The sequence below is a fragment of the Agrilus planipennis genome, unplaced genomic scaffold (genome assembly GCF_000699045.2).
Source record: "Agrilus planipennis isolate EAB-ADULT unplaced genomic scaffold, Apla_2.0 scaffold280, whole genome shotgun sequence".
Classification (NCBI taxonomy): Eukaryota; Metazoa; Arthropoda; class Insecta; order Coleoptera; family Buprestidae; genus Agrilus; species Agrilus planipennis.
This window is the reverse complement of record NW_020438973.1, coordinates 263,679-282,778: the sequence shown is the minus strand read 5'-3', so window position 1 is coordinate 282,778 and position 19,100 is coordinate 263,679. Positions and strand designations below refer to the sequence as shown.

At 32.5% G+C, this 19,100-nt stretch overlaps 1 protein-coding gene across 2 annotated transcripts; it reads left to right on the top strand.

Annotated features, from left to right (window-relative positions):
• Positions 1-371: 371 nt before the first annotated feature.
• LOC108742319 (solute carrier family 41 member 1) lies at positions 372-18,662 on the top strand. Of its 2 annotated transcripts, none has more exons than XM_018477494.1 (5): positions 372-623; positions 6,121-6,442; positions 10,268-10,447; positions 13,993-14,284; positions 17,480-18,662. In XM_018477494.1, the coding sequence occupies exons 1-5, from the start codon at positions 610-612 to the stop codon at positions 18,184-18,186; spliced, it is 1,515 nt and encodes a 504-aa protein (XP_018332996.1). In that variant the 5' UTR covers positions 372-609; the 3' UTR covers positions 18,187-18,662. The 2 variants fall into 2 exon arrangements, with proteins under 2 accessions (XP_018332996.1, XP_018332997.1); XM_018477495.1 differs by lacking the exon at positions 372-623 and adding an exon at positions 5,000-5,101.
• Positions 18,663-19,100: the final 438 nt, after the last annotated feature.

Sequence of the window (19,100 nt, the reverse complement as noted above, 5' to 3'; positions counted from 1 at the left end):
TAAGTATGTACCACCAATACGCAATTTTTCGGCCGGTTACAGTTTTACAAGACGGGTATCATTATTAGAGAAAGCGTTTTTTAATACAAAATAACTCCGAATTACCGTTGAAACTAAATACTTAATTGTATCATGATATTACTTAACAAGAAATCTGTGATTCAAATATACAGGGTAGTCAATATTATCGTAAGATAAAATAAAATAAGTTACACTCAGATACTTCTATACATGCATGGTACGTAGCAGCGCAATTTTCCCCGTGTTAAATCGACGACATTGTGAAGGCGTATAAGTAATAGTATAATAGCTCTAATAGCTCATGGCTATATTGCTGAGCAATTGCAAGGAAACTAGTTTGGAGCAAGACATCGCATTTGTAAGGTATAAAAAAATAAAAATTGGGATAACGTGCAAATTGTGTTTTGATTCGTTTTTTTTTATTAGAGCAAAAAGTTGTATCGGGTGGTGAGAATTGTAACAAACAAATAAGTAAATAAATATAATAGGTCGCGTTCACTTGAAGATGTTTAAAAATGACCTACTTAAATTTTTGCTCGAATAATACAAGGTCGTCGTACATTTTTCATAACTTATTGCATCTTTTAAATGACAGAAATAAGGTAAGGTTAAAAGAAAATTATTTTTATGATAAGTGTATTTGCTTATTTTTTTAATGCCCTCATATACATTTTGTAAAAAAAAAAAAATTAAAACTCTTAATGAACACTTACTAATAATGTATCATTCATGCTTTACCTCTCACTGAACTGAGTGCAAATATAAAATTCTCAAATTACCACGCAATTCAATATCATTACGCCGATAAGTATTATTTTTCAAAATAAATTAAATTAATTTATTCCTGGCAGTGCCCGTGCAGTTCACATCTACTATTTCAAAATCGTTCTTCCAGTACATTTTCGGTAACAGTGAAAACAAACGTATTATGAGTTATACAAAATCAATAATGTAATTTAATACGCTATTTTCCAACGTTTCCTATATATATTTAAAGATATTAAAGTCAGTAGAGGTAATAAATTCAATATGGACCATTAACATAGATAGATTATATTTTATATATTTGTATTTATAGATATAAATAACAGATGTAACGTTTTCTTGACCTACATCTACATTATCAATAGTTAACTTTCATCTAGATAAATTGCTCAAATTATCATGCCTTTGCTGTTCCTTACTAAGGAAATCCTTTTTTCTTATATAAATACCCAATTAATAAATAATAATTGTATTAAAATTCATCTAATTAAACTTAAATAATTAACTGCATGACAAATAATACTGAACTAAGTAAAATCTGCTGCTTTGCAAAACATTTTTTAGTATTAATAATGCTAATTCCGGCTTTTTGTCGGCGCTTTCTAATTCTATCAGCATAAAGAAAATCGAGAAAAAATTTTACAAACGCTCNAAGGTTATCTATTGGCTGCTTTGCAAAACATTTTTTAGTATTAATAATGCTAATTCCGGCTTTTTGTCGGCGCTTTCTAATTCTATCAGCATAAAGAAAATCGAGAAAAAATTTTACAAACGCTCTAAAATAAACCATGAATTATTACAGATAGTGATTTACTTTAAAAATAATTCAAAAGTAACTATTTATTGTTAATGCAATTAAACTTTTGGACTACGACGTAGGTATTTAGACTTCCTAGTTCTGGGCTTATTATATTGGGGCCGCCCCTACCATCAGTATTTCTTCATATGTTTGCCATATAAAATATTAATTATGTAAGATAACACAATTGATACAAAAAGCATGTATTTGAACCCAATTTGATAAAGAAATTTCTTTCTTGATTTCTGTGATGCAAAAACGCCAATAAAATCCGAAAGGTTTGAAATCTTCATCATTACAGTTTTTATTGAAAACACATCCAACGAACTAGTTGTCTCTTCACCGTGCAATTAGAATAGGAATACATAAAAATATTCGCAATGCGATATTAATATGCGTATGAATATCTTCTACGTCTTTTTCCTTAATTTTTTTATTGCAAAGATGTGCTAGGAGTCACTTTTATATATCTACATTGTACAGCTTAAGTAATCCCCAAATATGTAAACATTCATTTATGAAATATTTACCAAATCAAGAGGTAATTCAGTTTTGAATAATACAGTCAATCTGGATTTTACCTGGTTCGATTATAGAGGACAAATGTTGATACATTCAAATGAAAAAGCAATTCGATTTACTGTTAATGAATACAAATGTTTTTGGAAGGACTATGATTATTTTTAAAACAATTTATACGTAAACTTTTGAGAGTGCACCTTTTCTGAGTTATCCACAAGAATAGCGTCTACCAGAAACTGGGAACAACTGATGCTCATAACAACATTATTCAGCAGTTTTTGAAATAAAAAATTTGGTGAACCAACATTATTATCTGTATTAATAGGTGAAAGTCGAATATTTTGATACAAAAACCGACTTCAATACTTTGCATATAGGCACAAACAATAAAAAAATCTGACCGAAATAACAAGATTTCATTAGTTTGTCCAACTAATTTTTCATCCTTGGAGGTAGAATATTTTCTTCAAATTTAAATGGGACCACCCGTGATATGTAACCTGACCTACGGATATACCTAATAAATTTTTAGTTTCAAAATAGTTAAATATTAAACTAAACAAAAGGCGTCTGTATTGCTTTATTTGCGGTTATTCTTGTATAACACGATTGTGGTTTTGATAAGATACAATTAATCAATTTCTGTCATAAAAATTGTTGTATCTTTCTATTTTTATACAATTATCATCAGTGGCAACTCATACTTATAATATAACCTAAGCTACTGCTCTAGAAAAATTTTAACTTTTGTTTTAAAATTGTGTGAAATGAAACAAACGACGAAGAAAATAAAATATCTCCCAGAAGCAAGCCACAGTCAGCACTCAAGTAACGGAAACAGTGTGGCCAACTTTTAAAAAACTCCTAGCACATCAAGAAATCCAATTCGCCCAAAATCGCCAAACGCTAAATAGGACTACTAAATATAAATAAAGGCGCATTGACGTAATTCTCTTCGAAAGAATTTTTTTCTAGATATATCAACAACTTTTTCAATCGATTTCAAAAAAAGGCAGGTCTTCAATTCGACTGTATTTTTTTGGATGCTATTTTTTCGTCAATTGTGAACCGATTTCAATGATTCATTTTATTGTAAAGGTTGTATATCAAGGATAGCCCCATTTTTTGAAGAAAATATTTCATCTCCAAAGGTGGAAAGTTGGAGAACCTTTTTATTCCGATCAGACCTTTTTAACTTTTTAGTTTAAGTTTGTGCATATATACAAAGTATTGAAGTCGGTTTTTATACGTCGGTACGTTTAAATTATAAACTGTTAAAGTAAGGCCAATACAATACATTATTATTTAAGTATGTTGCTAAATATATCACCAATGATACTACGCATTTGGCTGACGTTGTTGAGGGGCGACGGAACATTATTTCGTTGGGTAGGAAACAGATTACAGTAAAAAATCGTAAAGGTAGGATCATAAATGGAAGAGGGGTTCACCACATAAACCAAGGGACTAATATTTGCCTAATAAATAAATTATGAATTGAAAAGGAATTCAAAAATTAATTACCCAATTTTTAAATTAATAAATTTAATTAGATTAGGTTCACCACTAAGAACAAAAGAACACTAACAAGTGCTGAAGTTAGAGTAAAAAGCAATTTGTTAGCCATCTATCCCAGTTAAGGAATAGTGCTATAATTTTTTTTACAAAAAACAGACTTATCGTAGCCAAAGCACACACTTGAACATATCGTTGGTGAGATAATTTTTTAGCAAAATTTTAACATTTTTTGTAGACATTTTGTCTATAGTTTATTTTGCTTTATTAATTTCATACGGGACTTTTGGGTGTGGATTTTCCCACTCAGTGTAAAACTAAACGTGCAGTTTTTAGTCAATAAATAAATAAAGAAGAGAAAAACTTTTTTTCATTTTTGCGACTTTCTTGTTAAAGAATGATGATAACGAATGATGTCAAAATGTCGTAATGATGAGGATAGTTTTCAAACTGCAAGGTTATCTATTGGTAATATTAATTTTTCTAAATTGTTACGATAAGTCTTGCAAAAACTGGAGCCAATCTCGGAGGAACAAGTGATATTGTTTAAAAGCAAGACCAAATTGTGTGTCATTATTTTTAGAGTTTTCCAATCAATGTATTCTTCAAGTACCGCAAATTCATATAAAGGCTGAAGCATAACGGCAGCTAAAAGCATAATTCTGAAGTTTGATGACTCAAATTTGTAATAACAATAGATAAAATTGCTACACATTGATAACACAATTGTTATATATGCCGTTCAAAAATTTTGACAAATTTGTCGAGTACTTAATGGTGAAATTTCCACTTTTAAACGAAGTAGAAAAGAGACTGGAAATGGTCAGGTTAATACAAAATATACGTAACTAAACAGCAAAAATAGATAAAACTACCCCGAAAACGCATTTTCATCAGATAAATTGAGAACACTAAAGAAGGATTCTTTGTATGAAATTAAAGTGATCAGATGATGGAAGAAAAAAGTTTTTGAAATATCGGAAATAGTAAATATCCATTTGACATAAATTTTAAACGTGCCAAGGTTAAATTTAATATAGTGTACGATATTTTTCACTTATTTCTCTTTCTTATTACTTATTTTATAGATATTATGTTTCATAAAATATGCACGCCAGAAAGTACAAATATCAATAATACAATAAATGTTTTAATGCTTTATTCTAAAAATTTTAGCAATTCACACAGATTTTTTGGTTATTTTCGCATTAAATATTGTATCTTGTTTAACTTTTACTCTTACTTATGTGCATAAATTATGCTATTATCGTCACATAAATTTCTATTGTAACAATTATCAATCTTGTTTTTCTTGTTGGATAACGCGTTTGCGCACAGTTTGGAGCTTGTAACTGGATAATTCTATCGATTTATATTATTGTAGTGTAAAATGTAGTCGGCTGCACAAGCAAAGGCTGCGGAGCCTGTTAAAATATTCGAATTCCACCTATATTTTATAAATGTACCCCAATTCAAAAAGTAGGTATCTGTTCAATGCTTTACTTCCTTTATATGTAATAAGATTTTATGCTTTCTAGATTAGTAAGTACTACAGCTTTCACATACACTGCTTCCAGAATGTATCACTCCTGGCAAATTTAAAAATAACCCTTAAATTGTTTGATTAATGGCTAATTAACTATAAGCATTATTTAAACGTTAATACTACTTCTGCATGGTCAATTCAAAACTTTAAATTCATAAATAATAAAAGATTCATAACTGTATGTTTCATAATTAGACCCTACAATTTGTAATTTCCGCTGAATATATTTATGATTTTTGATCAGCAAGTGCATGCCAATTGTTTTTTAATAACAAATATTGCAATTTATTACAGCACTTATTCATTGAAAATGTATTGATTCTTGACAATATATTTTAAGATTAATAGAATAATTAGACAGGTAAATTGCAAGTGAAAATTCTCTATTTAAACAAGAACTATCTTTAAATAAGGAGTTTTCAATACATGGGCTATTTTTCTAATGGTAATAGAAAATGGAATTATTTGATGAGCTTATATAATTAATTGATAATATTATAGTATTAACAAACCTTTTTCTACACTGTATTTAAATTTCAAATTTCCGATGATAATTAATTATAAAAACTAAACACCATGCTATTTAGAGAATTTGATTTACCTATTTTAAAAAAAAATTCTCTAATGAAATAATAATTAACATTTAGCTCTACAGATCTAATAAATAATTGACATTAAATTTACCAAAAGTTCTAAAAAAACTGTCGTATTTAAATGTAATTAAATTCTTTCAAATACTTTCGACTTAAACAGTACTTCATTATATATGTACTTGGGTTTGTGTTTCATGTAAAAATGCCCACTTGTCGACAAATAAAACAAAGTATAGTAATGACTTTTGGTCGATGAATCCGTTTGCAAAAAGTGTAATTATTTCACATTTAGGCGAATAAAACTACCGAATGTGTTGCACTTTAAATTTAATAGTATCAAGTTTGAAATGTTTTTTTAGAAAAAAGAGCTATGGAACAATTGCTATGGATAACATTGATCAAAATCAGAAATCCGCAAAGCCCGAAAATCAGGGTATGTCTAAACCAGTTACTGTTGAAAATTCAGCATCAGATGTAGAATTAAATTTATTGAGTTTAACGTCAGAAAATGGGGACGATAATGGTATACTACCAGATATAGTAGTTGACACAAAAGCCTATGAAGATGACAATGAAGACTTTCACGAAACCTATTTATCTATTGCCATACAAGTATTCATACCATTTGTCATTGCTGGTTTTGGCATGGTTTTTGCGGGATTAGTATTCGATAAAATACAGGTAACAGTAAGAATTTCAGAAATCCAACAACTCCAATTCTACCCCTCTAAATACTATATTTTTTATTGATATTATTAATGTGCAGAAATCAAGCTAATAGATAGGGTTGTCAAATTTATTCATACAAAACCTAACCATCATTTGACCTTCTGTTACGAGGCTTTATTAAGACGAAACGTTACATTAGTTTGGTTTTATAAGAATGAAGCCTACAACCCTGTGTATTGTCTTGATTTCTTCACACAATTGGATTAGGGGAAGACATGGAAACTATTATGCACTAACTATAATATGTAATATGTTTTAAAACAGAAAAGTCCGATAGACCTAATCGTTTTTCTAAGATTACAATTTTTTTATACAAAGGATTTTTATGTTGTTGAATAAACCAATATTCGAAGATCTCGTCCGGAATATGGACAAATTTTACGGTATCAACTTTGGCTGCTGAGGTTTCTAAACAGGCGGACGGCCGTCAAGGAACAGGGGGTAGATAGAGTTGGTAAAAGTGCCCCATTGTTTAACAGTACATCTTCGAGATAGTATTCAAAATATTACAGTTTGGTATACTTAATTGAGTTGAGTTGGAACAAAAAGAGCAGCAAATAACGGTGTAGTAGACAAAAATTAGTTTTTAGGAATATGAAAAATTAAGAACAAACCGCATTCAAGAATATTTTTGATTATCTTTTGCCATCGTTGAGGTCAAAGGTTTTCGCTGCCAGTAGATGAACTAACGCTGTTCTGATTCGGATCTAAAAGCCGTCGTCGGTTGGAAGTCCTTCCATCTCCGATGCTGAAATCGAAAATGGAATGACCTCCAAAAAAGCTGCCAGCGAAACGTTAGGAAGCAACTTTAACCGATGACGACCTGTAGACCTGAATTAGAACAGCATCAGTTCTCATAACAAACACTGAAAAAAAATTGTGGCTTCATCGAGTGTCTATTGTTTCGGATAAAGTTTCACATCTCTCATTTCGTTATTAATTTATTACGTCATTTTCAATATTATAACAAATGCCTTGACAAGGCTCAAGGTCTCTATATGAGCTACTAAATCTCAAATTTTCAAGTATTTTTATTATATTTCCCTATAACCATTTCATCCCCATATGTAATGTTCCAAGAACCTTTAAAAAAGTGTTTTTGATTTCTATCTAAACTCTGTTTCATGATATTTTTAATTATTTCGGGATACCAATACGATTTTTCACTCCTATTTTCACATTTATAGGAGTCGAATTTCGAACAATAGGTCTTAACGAGCACGTAGAATTCACAAATATTTCAGCGATGAAAAGCTTCAAATCGATAACTTTGGTTAATTTACGATTTAAGCTATTTAATCGAGGCAGATATTTTGTTTTAAATTATGTAATTCCCAAAATCGATAAAGAACTGTAAAGAAAAACAGGGCTATATTAAACATTTATTCCAATGGGAATTTCATTTTTCTTCAAGTCGAGGATACAGCGTTCGCAACAAACTGTCTACTCATGTAACAAATAGTCCGTAATTAGCTCTGCTAAGTTTTCCATCTCTTAACTAAAACTAAATTACCAAGTTATAGAAAGTGTTTACCAATGCAAATTTAACGTTAATAACTCCATTCATTATTTGCTAAAAAATCTTTGATGAAGGAGCTAAAAAGCCCAACAATATCCATATCAAAGAAAGAGGAAACTGGCGATGCAGCAGTCATGTGTAATTTACACGAACCATTTCAAGCTACTTTTGATCCCTTCACAATTCGAAACCTACTTAACCTATATACGAGGGTGGATTGATAAGTTTCCGGCCTGACCAAGAGATGACGCCACTAGGCCTACCTTGAGGTGACATTCTATAGTACCATCCTTGGATAGCTTGTAGCTATAGTTTCAGCCCGATCTCCTTGCTAGTGTAGGTTTGACAGCACGCTGAACAAGACGCCTCTGTGGTTTTCGTAAAAATGGAAAAGCAGGAAAATCGTGCTGTCATCAAATACTTTTATTTGAAGGGGTTAACGCCGAAGGAAATTAAAAAAGAGATGGACTCAACACTGGGGACATCCTCCCCGTCATATTCAACCGTTAAGCAGTGGGTTTCCGAGTTTAAAAAGGGTCGTGTGAGCACCTCTGATGGGCCTCGCTCAGGACGCCCCGTTGAGGTCACAACTCCAGATATGATCGAAAAAATTCATCAAATAGTGCTGGGAGACCGCAGATTGAAAGTGCGTGAGATAGCTGAGACCTGTAAGATGTCATATGAACGTGTGCAACATATTTTGCACCAACATTTGCATATGGAAAAGCTCTGTGCAAGATGGGTGCCGCGTTTGCTAACAGTCGACCAAAAATTGATTCGAAAAAACATTTCTACCGCAAATTTGTCATTGTATAAGCGTAATCCAAGCGAATTTTTGCGTCGATTCGTAACCGTTGACGAAACGTGGGTCCACCACTACACTCCTGAAACCAAAGAACAGTCTAAACAGTGGATTGGACCAGGGGAACCAACTCCAAAGAAGGCAAAAACAATTTTTTCGGCGAACAAGGTTATGGCTACTGTTTTTTGGGATGCAAGAGGTATTATATACATTGATTACCTTGCAAAGGGTAATACTATCACTGGTCAATACTACGCAGACTTATTGCAACGTTTGAGCCACGAGGTGAAAATTAAACGACCTCATCTGGCGAAGAAAAAAATCTTGTTTCATCACGATAACGCACCAGCGCACACGTCAATCGTTGCGACGGCTAAAATCAACGATCTAAAGTTTGAATTGATGCCGCACCCTCCTTACTCTCCAGACCTAGCCCCGAGTGACTATTTTCTGTTCCCTAATCTCAAAAAATGGCTTGGCGGTAAGAGATTTGCGGACAATGAAGAAGTAATCGAAGCTGTAAATGGTTATTTTGAGGAGCTTGACGAATCAGTCTATAGAGATGGCATTAATAGACTGGAACACCGCTATGAGAAATGTATCAGCCTTGGAGGAGATTATGTTGAGAAATAAAAAAAAAAAATTTTTAAAAACCTTGTTTTTCTTGGTCAGGCCGGAAACTTATCAATCCACCCTCGTACATGAAATTTGGTAGATGGAAAGACCTCGCAACTCGCGCTAGCGAAACGTTAGGAAGCAACTCCAACCGACGACAGCCTTTAGATAAACATTTTATTGAATCACATAATTCATCTTGTCTTATAATAAAAGGCTTTATAATTTTTAATGAAATACTATAGAAAATTCTTCATAGTTCCACCGTGGTCGATTGATCATAATTGATATTGCGCTGCTCATGTTATTGTTGATTTAGATGGTTTGTCAAATATTTAATATTCACTTGAAAATTAACTAGAACATTACTCAGCAATAAAATCTTTCAATTAATCAGTATTTTGTTGAAAGTATCTGACATGGATTTCAGACTTGCTTGTTCTCATCAGAAGGCACTAGGGTTTCAAAACAATACTGACCAACCGCGAAGCTGCTACTGGTTAACAGCAACATTAATACATAAATAAGCGAAGACAGCGCAGTAACCCCTACTTGTTGCGGGTTCACCAATATTTAACAATGTCCTTTGTTGTCCTTTTTGGTTAAAGATATTAACTTATCAAACTGATTCAACGGCATAACTAATTAATTAGATACTAACACGATTAGGACAAACCTGTACAGATGTATTTATTTATCTTAGAACATTTTTTAATGAAATTATTATCATTGCAATATCAAGCAAAACAAAGAAATGTGAATTTAATTTAGAGACTTGATTTAACTTTGTATAGCTTTGTCCTCTTTTCTGAATAATTATACTCAACTGACTTATTTATAGCACTGGGCCGTTTTTGAAGAAATAACCGAACTGGTCATTTTAGTACCAGCATTGCTTGGTTTGAAGGGTAATCTGGAAATGACTTTAGCTTCTAGACTGTCAACTCAAGCTAATCTTGGGCATATGGACACATTGCAACAAAAATGGAGTATGATAGTCGGCAATATAACACTTATTCAGGTAATACCAACAGTGGGGCGAACCGTTACGAATTTTATTCTTTTTGTAGGTTTAGTCAGTCACTATAGTGGCAAGCTATTAAATAAGAGATTCATTATCATTTTTAGGGTTCCAAATCCAAATTGCAAAAATGGAACCCTTGCAGTTTCGTCATTTTTATATTTTGAATATTTGCACACGACTCTCTAGATAAAATTTTTTCCTACGGTCCAAAAATCATTTTTAAGACAGCTACAGCGTTTGAAAGTCGCTAGGATTAAAAACGCTTTTATGACCTTGGAGGGAGCGCGTGACGTCACTACTCTGTAGGAGACAGCGAGCTGGCATCGCGGCCGCTCCATTTAGTGAAATAGTGTTCACTGTACTGACAAATACGTCTATTATAGACAAATTATGTGTGTCAGCCTTAATTACTTAATTAATTAATTATTAAATATATTTTGGGAGTTTTATAGTCGTGTATAAAATCCACTTTTTTTTTACTATTTTGACGCTTTTTCGATAGGCATGTAAACTCCTACTTACGATTAATTCCAAAAATTTTATTTATTTTAATTTTAACAACGAATAGCGCAGGGTCGAAACGATTTTATCAAAAAAAAATCACTTCAATGCTCGCGAACATTTCATTTTGATATTCAAAGAAGATTATGAGAGGTATACATTTGGAGCACGGACGCGTACGAATGCAAAATGTGGAGCTGCGGAAAATAAAAAATTGTAAGCATTTAAGATGCGGTGTTATTGTTAAAGATGAAAATAAATTAGATATAAAAGGTTAAAAATCAAGAGTTATTCGAAAAAGTAGGAAAGTAGATGGTATTATAGAAATTAATAAGAGAAAGGAGAGACATGAAAGAGAAGCAGAGAAGACCTAGATTAGATTCTTCATCTTAGATTACTGTTTTCAAATAGTTAAGGATGTTCCTGTTTTCGTGAATGCTAAAATAAGTTAAGAATACGAATAATGAGTGGAGGTGCTTGCCAAACTATAGTTTTAGGATTAAAGACCTTTGTGGGAGGGTAGTGGGTGCATAAACAATATTAGCTTAACCGTGATAATACGTGTTAGCCTTGCCAGCTGTAATTTGATAGGTCTGCGAAAAAAATAAATTATTGCAATTAATATTATCATTTGGAGCCCCGCGGTACATAGTATGTAAAGTCGCACAATCAGTACAGTCGAAGAAAAAGACGACCCAACATTTAATAGGAAATAGGTACGTCTATTAACTCTAATTCACTAATCATAATTAACTTCGTACTGAGAGACTTCTGTGTTCGGTGCTCATATGAAACCGTAAGAACATCTTGAGGTGATATGCTTACTAAAAGTTATTTTTAGATTTTATTGCCTCCCCCCCTGCATTTTTATTGAACTACAAATTCAAAAAGTTTTCATTTAGGGTTTTGATTTCAATTTTGAGTACTGTTTTACCTTGCAAAGGGTAATACTATCACTGGTCAATACTACGCAGACTTATTGCAACGTTTGAGCCACGAGGTGAAAATTAAACGACCTCATCTGGNAAAATCTATTAACAGGGTTAATCTAAAAGAAAATGCATAACAATTTAGCAAATCAATAAGGACACATTAACATAAATAATGTGAATAATGAATGTTAATTATTTACTGTATCAATAAACATTAACCAAAGTAAGTAATAGACTGTTCTTAATAAAAGACCATCACAACTAATATTATTTGAAGTTTTACGAGCTAATGCTTGTAGCGATGTTTAAGTAACGTCCTCAAGCTTTCGAGATTGTTAATATCAAATTTGAAAATTAAGAGTTTCTCAAAATCTTTTTTTTATTTAAAGATAAAAAACGAAAAGATTAAATTAATAACTTGAAAAACATTTGAATCTTTTTGTTTAGAATTTTCTATAATAAAACTTTTTTGTATACCCTGCTCAGATGCTTCTCATACGTCCTCCAAACTACGACAAATCCGGGGAAACCCGAACGGATGACAACCCTACTTAGAACAAACATGCTCCGTTCTAATTGGTCCAGCATGCATATTTAGCGACAATTATGTTAGTTGAAGGTTAAGTTATGGTTCGGAATGTTACTATCCTCTCATTTGAAAATTGGTCAGAGTACCTTTCTTTTCAAATAAAATACAAAATGACTGCGTTCTGTGGGTATTTGTTTTATCCATAACTCGAAAATTGTTGTGTACTTGCCGCAATTTCGTGTAGTAAAACTGCTTTATTCACAATATATTTTGAATGAGTAGATACATTAAATGTAAGGACAACGTGAGGTATTCGGGAGTACATCGGCTCAGTTCCAGCTCCACCTGTTCTGGTCTGTTTCTGTGTGGGTTCCTTGAATCATTTTGACAAAAACTGGGACTGCAATATTCCACAGATATTCTCCTGTCTTCAGCTCGTCTGTATTATCTTTTTCTCCCCTACTACCACCAAACTATTCCCTCCATTCCTGAAAGATTAGAAGATAACCTTTCGCCCTTCCCTCTGGATATGCACGAGAGTGTCGATCAGAGAGACTGCATGACCACCACAAGTAATAGCTGCAATATTCCACAGATATTCTCCTGTCTTCAGCCTTTCTCTCCCCTATTACCACCAAACTATTCCCTCCATTCCTGAAAGATTAGAAGATAACCTTTCGCCTTTCTCTCTGGATTTGCACGACAGTGTCGATCAGAGAGACTGCATGACCACCACAAGTAATAGCTGATGAGAATGAAACGGCCAAACGTTTTTTCCCAAACTACAAATTTGATTATTTCGATCTATCTCCTTCAGAAAGTATTCGGGGTCTAGAAAATATTATTTTACATGTACTTATCAATGAAGATATTTCACCTTGTCTTCTACTCTTTTTTTGTTGTCATTGTTTTTATAGTTTATATTATGACAAGGCTTTAGTTCTCTTTCATTTCATTATCTAATACTTTCTTTCGCATTGTTAATAGGGGCATCGCATAAATAGATGCTCATGTGTATTTTATCTTCGTTACGATAGGATATGCCCTACCTCTTTACCGTATTATTCAATTTGCATGATAAACAATTTGTAAATTAAGGTTCATGATCAATAATTATTAAAGTTAAATGGTCGCAATTTCAGAATTTGTCAGTCACAAGATATGCGATAGTGTTACAGAATGATTAATAAAAAGAATAGAAAAAAAAGATAAAATGGGCTGTAAGTGAATAGCTAAAAAATTACAATACTAACTAAACTACTATTTGAATAAAACCAACTTGTAAACTTAAGATTTTATACGTTTTACTAGTTTTATTTAATTTCTGAGTATTTCAAGGGTACACTTAGGGTAGATACTAATTACTAGCTTTAATCGTCACTAGTTAAACCTAAAACAATTGGTAACATGAAGAATATGTTCATAATTTGATATCTGATTGGAAAACGTAATCTTTCAGAATTTCTCGAAACACTTTTATACTTTTTTACATAATTACAGACAAACAACTATTCTTGATTCAAAAATTTAATTTATGGGGGATTATTTCTTTATCTGAAATGATGTATTTTCTTTTTTAGTGCCAGGCCATAGTAGTGGGCTTTCTAGGTTCCGTGGTGGCAATAGTGATGGGTGGCATAAAGAGCAGCGACGTCGAATTGGATCATGCATATCTCCTTTGTGCTAGTAGTTTAGTAACAGTATCAATTGCTAGTTTTGTTTTGGGCCTTATAACAGCTGGAGTCATAGTTTTGTCCCGTAATTGCCATATTAACCCTGACAACGTTGCCACACCGATTGCTGCAAGTTTAGGAGACATAACGTCGCTCGCTTTACTCTCTTGGGTATCCACAGAACTGTACGATTCTATTGGTAAGATACTTTTTGAAAAAAGGGCAATTTTAAAAGCAGTACATAGAAAGGGAAGAAAAATTATCAATTGTTCTTTCATAATGTAATTATTTTTTACGTTTTGACAATGTTTTTGACACTATTAGAATGAAATATTTTTATTATGTACCTACTTAACAAATTATTTATATGCATTTTCTGGTTTCATTTTGGCTGACTCAAAAGTGTACCTAGACTTCTCCAAGATCTTTTGGGTCTAGAAATGCTAAACTACTAAATATCCCCTGGATGCAATTCGGATAGTCCGATAGAGAGAGAGAATCTCTATGCTTAAACAGGAACGGGTATTTTATTGGGTCCAGTTCCTTATTGCATAAATAGTTAAAAATATTTGAATATTTTAAGCAATCAATTGACATAATGAGTAGTAAGTAGTTAATTCGGTTTGTTGTCGTTTCATACCTTCTCGTTTCGTACCTTCTCGTTTCGCATCTTACGGGAAAAGTTATCGTTTCGTATCTTATATTTTTATTAAAAAAAATACTACAAACGGCACAGTGAACGCCATCTGTAGCACGATGCTACATTTTAGGATTACGTATTTTTCAACAAGGTCCACTTGTGTGGATATCTACTTGCTGAAAACGAATCCCGGCGTAGCCAACCTCAACGTGATAGGCACGTTAGCTTAATCGAATAAAATAATTCGAAGTGGTCTGTATTCTGTCGAAACTGCCAGACGCGGATCGCGATTTCGATCTTTCTGGATCTCATCAGCGCGTCGCAGGCAGCTCCGACAGAACGCAGACCAACTTTTACCTGCTGTCTTAACAGTGCGTTTCAGAAAATACTACAAACGGCACACTGTGGATAGAGTTATGCTCGTATCGTTCCCTGATGTGAGCAGCAAATACACTAAACGATTAGAATCAAACACCTTATTACTTCTTCAGTGGTACCCATGTCCATGTGAATGGTATATACTTGTTGAAATAGTTTTGGACAACTTCTAAATGTTCCGTCCTCAAAAAATTTGCCTTGACGCAATAATTTTCTACCTTCATTATGTCTTCGGTCACATTATCATAAAAAATAAATTCTTTGTATTTTCTGGAATAACAATTTCCTTTCTACGTTTTCTCAGATTTTGAATCCCTAAAGAACTATGTCGAGCGGAATATACAGTAGTTGTTTTTTAACAGAATAGAACCTCGTAACTGTGGTAACAAAATTCAGATCTTTCTTGGCTACATTTTTCATCGTTTCTTCTTCGTAAATTTGTGTTACGGGACCATTCTCTTCGCGGGGCTCTTTTCTTCGCATTGGAAATGCAGAGTAGCACAGGGTGAAAAACAAAAACTCATAAAGAGCGGTTTAACTTCACGGTACGAAACGAGAATAAAATTGGTTAAAACGGGTAATATTTAATTAAGGTACGAAACGAGAATACATAAAATGGCTTAAGCCGCCTATTTTATTCAATTTTGTTGACAAATTTAAGTAGGAACGTATCGTTAATATAATATGATCTGTTTAATAAGAGTATAGATAGTACTGACGTTATAGTGCAACCTTCATTTATTTATAACAGAAGAGATGAGATTTGATATATATTTATATCGTGGTAACATTTAAAATACAAATATGCAAAATCCTATTTCTGCTTGTATTTGGGTAGTCTTCTAATGTATTTTTTATTTTAAAAATGCCAAAGATAAAAATAAGTTGACGTATGAAAGTAATAGAATAAAAAAAAATCTAGTTATTGTTATTATTAGTTGAGCCTGCCAATTGGAAAGTGGTAGATAAAGTTGTGTAGGAAAAACTTCCAATCAAATTCTTGCTTTACTTGCTGTGACTCCTGCTACATGTATGCCTCTAACTGCGATTTGATCATGTTTGATTGAATGATTTTTTTACAGATTCTACGACTTTATCAATCACCTTTTAATTGACAGGCTTCAGATGGATTACAACAATGCAAAAAGGATTTGCTTGTTTTCCTATGTCATTTCAGTTCGTTTTTATGCAGTCGAGTTTTTCATTTTTTTTATTTTAAATTTTTATTGACAACATTTTGGCATCCATTTTATCAATGCACAAATACTGTTTAATGAAGCCTACAGTACACATCCCTAGTATGTCGGTTTATTTAGGTTCATCTCTAAAAAACATGTAGATATTCTAACTAAATAACATTTAACATCATGTTATTCTGGTAAAGTTGCGTATTCACTACGCGAATCGAACAAGTAATGCAACGTGCAATGCAACACTTTTGTTGGTTTTTTATGTAGTTTAGACGGGTTTGCAAAAATTTCATTCGCCATTTGTTTCGTGTGCACACCGAACCATTTGTTGTCTGCTTTTATAGCCAACTCAAAGAGACTAGAATTGGTTTTTAGTTCTTATTTTTACAATTACAACCAGTTCAGTTTTTAAATAAACGCAGGAAGAAAAAAGATATAAGCATTAGTGATTATTTATTTTATTTTGTTATTACGTGAAGACTTTATCAATCTATTTTTAATCACTGAAACATGTAATCGTTTTAAGAACCATTGAATTATAAGAAGCGGTTGGTATGAGTTGTTGGGGAAGCTACAAAAAAAGTGGCAAAACTTTCAACGAAATTTCGTAATTTGTTGTGGTTACCAAATCCGTCCTAATCATTATGATAGTTTCAAAAATTAGATTTCAATACTTAAATAATTGAATTTTCACTAGCACTTAATTTAATGAGTAGTATCCTTTGATCAGCATTCTTTGGTGCTTTGGTTAGTATTTATACCAGATTATCAGTATTTAAATAAATATAGTAAGTATTTTATGTTACATTGTTAGAATATTTAAATAAAGATGGTTAGTATTTAGATTTAAAGACTAACTAGCTAACCAAACCTAAGTTCACCTTCTTTACGTTAGTTCTGCTTAAGCCCATCATTCTTATTTCACTTTTGTGATTATGGTTTTAGTATGACTGGGTACCTATATTCCTTAATTATTAAGTTGTTTATCAATACTTGCCAAAAATGTTTTCATATTAGACGATTATTTTTCAATTTCTGAATTTTAAGTTTTGACATATGTTTAGGTGCTTATGTTGAATCTACGTTACTAATAATATGTCATTATTCAGCCGAACTAATTAGTCATAATATGAGATTCCCAAGTTTGTCTTCATAGTTTCTTTACTACAGCTTTGTTCTTTTACAGGAAGTCAGGATTGGTTAGCACCGATTATAATAGCTGGTTACATACTTGCGATACCATTGTGGGTATGGATTGCAAAGAAGAATCTTAACACTCGAGACGTATTGTACCATGGTTGGACACCAGTGGTCGGAGCTATGTTGATAAGCTCAATGGGGGGATTAATTTTAGACTTTATGGTTTCGCGTTTCGGAGGTATTGCCGTTTTTCAACCGGTGATTAACGGTGTCGGAGGAAATTTAGTAGCCGTTCAAGCAAGCAGAATTTCTACAGCTCTTCATAAACAGGCTGAACTGGGAGTCCTAGCAGGTTCGGACGAGGAAGAAGATACTGCAGTCATTTTCATTTCACCAGTAACCGCATTCTGCGGAAAAAATCCACATTCACGGACAACTCGCGTTCTTATGGCCATGGTTATACCAGGCCATCTTATCTTTATTTATACCATCGAATACTTAAAAGACGAGACGCCTCTTGACGCAGTGTTCGTCATAGTCTATTTATTTGCTGCCGTTACCCAAGTAGCAGCATTGCTGTACATCGCCTACATTATGATCCACTGGATGTGGAAACACAAAATTGACCCCGACAGTTCAGCTATTCCGTATCTTACTTCAATGGGAGATCTTCTAGGCATTTCACTGTTAGCAATTTCGTTTCAGTTTCTTTATCTTATCGGTGGCAGTGACGCCCCTCTTAAAGACAATTAATGTGATTAAGTTCAAACTATTTATAAAAACTAACTAACTGTTTATGTATCAGCTACAAATAAAATTAGATATCTGTTATGCAAATTTATCGATGTCTTTTACTGTGGTGAAGTACTAAAAAAATAGTAGGTATACCTATCGTTTTTCAGTTTCAGTAAATGAATCGATATAATGAGTTTTCTGTAGACTAGACTAATTATAATGTGAGAAATATGAAACAATGTTTTTATGCGACTATTTTATCAACAGATTTATGTAAACTGCATATGCGACCATGACTAATGGGCGGATCTTTTGTTATTACATATTTAATTTATACTTACATGTTCCTTTACTTAATGTAATAAATGGTTTATAAATAAGAAAGGACAATAGGTGAAATGCCTTTCCAGTAGTTTGCAAACATCACATCTAGAAGATTTATGTACTACAACACTTAGAGATTTCAAAATAAAGCTATACTCCATTCAATGAGAGTTTATGTTTGATTATTATTAGTATACCTTTCTGCACTTAAAAATATATGGTTTATAAGTACAGTTGCTTTCTTAAACTCTTGTTGATAAAATTATTACACAGCACTGTACTCTACAGCTTTACCTAGATATAAATTGAAATTGTTGAAATGCAAACCAGTACCTAGCATGTTTTAAAATATTTCCCCATACAACGAACTTAAGTTATGGTAAACTTTAAAATATTATTAGATAATAATTTTAGAGTTCGTAGCATTTTAAACAATTTTGATGTCTTAATGAGTGGAGTAGCCCACTTGTACTTTGCATTGCTTTACATTTCAACAAATATTAACGAGAACCTAGCCCACTATTGAACATTTATGCTTGTAGTGGTATTAGAACAATTTGTTTTAAAGTAATAACGTTGTAAGACACCCTTTTCTGATGGAATTTATG